Source organism: Microtus ochrogaster, chromosome 19 (genome assembly GCF_000317375.1).
Source record: "Microtus ochrogaster isolate Prairie Vole_2 chromosome 19, MicOch1.0, whole genome shotgun sequence".
Taxonomy (NCBI): Eukaryota; Metazoa; Chordata; class Mammalia; order Rodentia; family Cricetidae; genus Microtus; species Microtus ochrogaster.
Genome location: NC_022021.1, coordinates 25,348,579 through 25,351,217, shown reverse-complemented (window position 1 = coordinate 25,351,217; position 2,639 = coordinate 25,348,579). Strand labels below are relative to the sequence as shown.

Sequence of the window (2,639 nt, the reverse complement as noted above, 5' to 3'; positions counted from 1 at the left end):
AAAAAAAAAAAAAAAAACTCACAAGTCTCAAGGAGTTCCTGAAATTTACCAGGTTCACTTGGCCCCTCCCACCCCAAGGTAATATTAGTAAGGGCTGTTGAAAAGATTCTCCAACCTATAGGGCTCTCTGCAAGTCAGGGAGAGCACTCCAGGGCTCCAACTCTCATGAGTCAACACCCACGCTGCAATGCACTTTTGTGGATATCTTTGAATGGTCTATGCTCTGGTAAGTAACCCCTACCCATATTCCCGTAAGTAACTCCAATAAACTCTCTGGTTCATCAAGCTAGATGTCAGTGGTATCATCACTCTGGTCCACCTTCACTCCCCTACCTGGATGGAGGAGACATTTGTTCACACCTCCCCATGACAAGTGTCATGCAACACAAGGTAAGCATTTATGAGACTTTGACAGTCCTTACATAAAATAATGATCTTTTTCCATCACTCTCTTCCAAGATAATCTGCGCTGTTTATTCTCAAAGCCTGTATAATAAGCCAGCTTGCTAATTCAAAACATCTTAAGATTCTTAAAGTCTTCATATATTTGTTGAAAGGGTGCCAATGACTTACCACTTTGCATACAGATAGCTTTTTCTGACATCACTACATGTCCCAACATGAGCATGCCTTTTTAAAACAATGGTTTTTTATGACCACTTTGTCCTACAATCCTACTGCTAAACTGATAGCATGTCCTTCACATCCCATCAAGACCAGCAACATTTTTGATGATCTACATTTTTCTTTATATAGCATCTGGAGGAATGATAAAATCAAAAGAAAAAACTTGAAAAGGATTTCAAATTGATGTCTGACTTGCTTTATACATAATGGCCTATAATACCAAAGAGCATAAAAGACCATCTTTAAATTTTTTTATTCTGACTTTCTTTACAATTGTTTTACATATATTTTACATTTTTTGTAAAAAAAAAAAAAGTAAATCAGATAAAGATATAAGCCATTAGTTTACGTATTTATTTAAGGCAGGTAAAACGAAGCGTCTTTTCTTATGATTATGAAACATGGCATCAAAGTGTAACTTGGTTGGGCCTGATGGCATAGGCCTGCAATTCCACCTGCTTCAAAGGCTGAGTCAGGAAACTCATTAATTATAGATCTCTTTAATCCAAGCTCCCTAGGATACAGAGAAAGTCCAGGACTAGGCTGCGAGATTTAGTGAAAAAGAAGGTTGGGATATAGCTCAGAGGTAGAGCACTTGCCTAGTATGCCCAGGGTCCTAAGTTCAATCACAGTGCTACAAGTTCAGAAACAAAAACAAAACTATGACCTTCCATTCTTGACCTCATGACCAACTTTCCTGTTCTGTAAGAGGTGAGTCTCACTGTTTGGCAAATAGATCATGCTGGTACTGAATTACTATCATCCCCATATTACTCAGTGATGGAATTGCAAGCATGTGCCACCATATCTACTTTGCCACTCTCTTTTGAGGACTGAAGAGATTACTCTTATAAATGGAGGCAAATTTAATTTCATTTATAGACTTTTTATATGCTTTGATAATTTCATATATGAATACACTATTTACGTTACTTCTACCACCACCCCCATCCATCTTCTCCTTTCCCCTCCCCATACTCCATCTTGGATTTATGACCTCTTCTTCTGAAACTGTTACAGATACATAGAGAGAGAGAGAGAGAGAGAGAGAGAGAGAGAGAGAGAGAGAGAGAGATCCTACTGAGTCCATTTGGTGTTCCTTGGGTATACACATGCTTAGGGCTGACCACTTGAAACTGATGAACTTTTCAGGTAATTTTTAAACTAGCATTTCTTTCTAGCTAATCGTTTCAGAGATCCACTCACCCCGCATTGTTGCTGACTGCAGTTAGATCCTTTACTCCCGTCTTCAATAAAGCGCCTATAAGATTTTCTGGGATTCCACATAGCCCAAAACCTACAAAACCCAACAGGGAAACCATCTGTAATGTTTCTTTGAAGATACATCTGTTATTATTCTCAATAAAAGAGAAAAGTCACAAAGCATTTTGTTAAACATAATAAGAAAAATACACAACTATACCTTATCAATTCACTAAAGAGCCATCAGTCATATTACCAGATCTCAAAGTATAATTTACAGAATACAGTCATTGTTCCACATCAATATTTTAAGCCATTTTTAGTAATCTGTGTATCATCATGTGCTCTTGGCTTACAAGTCATGCTCTGGCATCTTAATCCTTCAGCTGTTGGCCTCTCCCTGACTCCACCTTTTTCTGTCTGTCCCTCTGCTTGGGTTTCCTGCCTGGCTCTGTTCTGCCTGGTTATTGGCCAAATCAACTTCTTTATTAACCAATGGTAATAAAACATTACAGCAAAAGAGGGACATCCTACATCATTTTGAGGATAAATTTCAGCATTCAAAAGATGTTGACTATCCCAAAAAGGCATGGAATTGATTGGCAAGGCAAAATTGGGTATTATTATTAAATAAATGTGTGTATAAACATATGTTTATCATATTGCACTAAAAATTTATTTCATTAAATAAAACCTATATCCCAAGAATGAAAACACAGATTTAAATTGTTTGAGTTAAAATATAAGAGAATTTTATGTGAACCAAAGGTACCATATAAAAGGTGCCATAGATAAATTTTATGGATCAT

At 37.0% G+C, this 2,639-nt stretch overlaps 1 protein-coding gene across 1 annotated transcript in view; it reads right to left on the bottom strand.

Annotated features, from left to right (window-relative positions):
- The window catches only part of Oxct1 (3-oxoacid CoA-transferase 1), a 125,201-nt gene that overhangs the window by 112,999 nt on the left and 9,563 nt on the right, over positions 1–2,639 (bottom strand). The window contains exon 3 of the mRNA XM_005356578.2: positions 1,834–1,924. Coding sequence (XP_005356635.1) covers positions 1,834–1,924 — 91 coding nt within the window. The remainder of the gene's footprint in view (positions 1–1,833; positions 1,925–2,639) is intronic.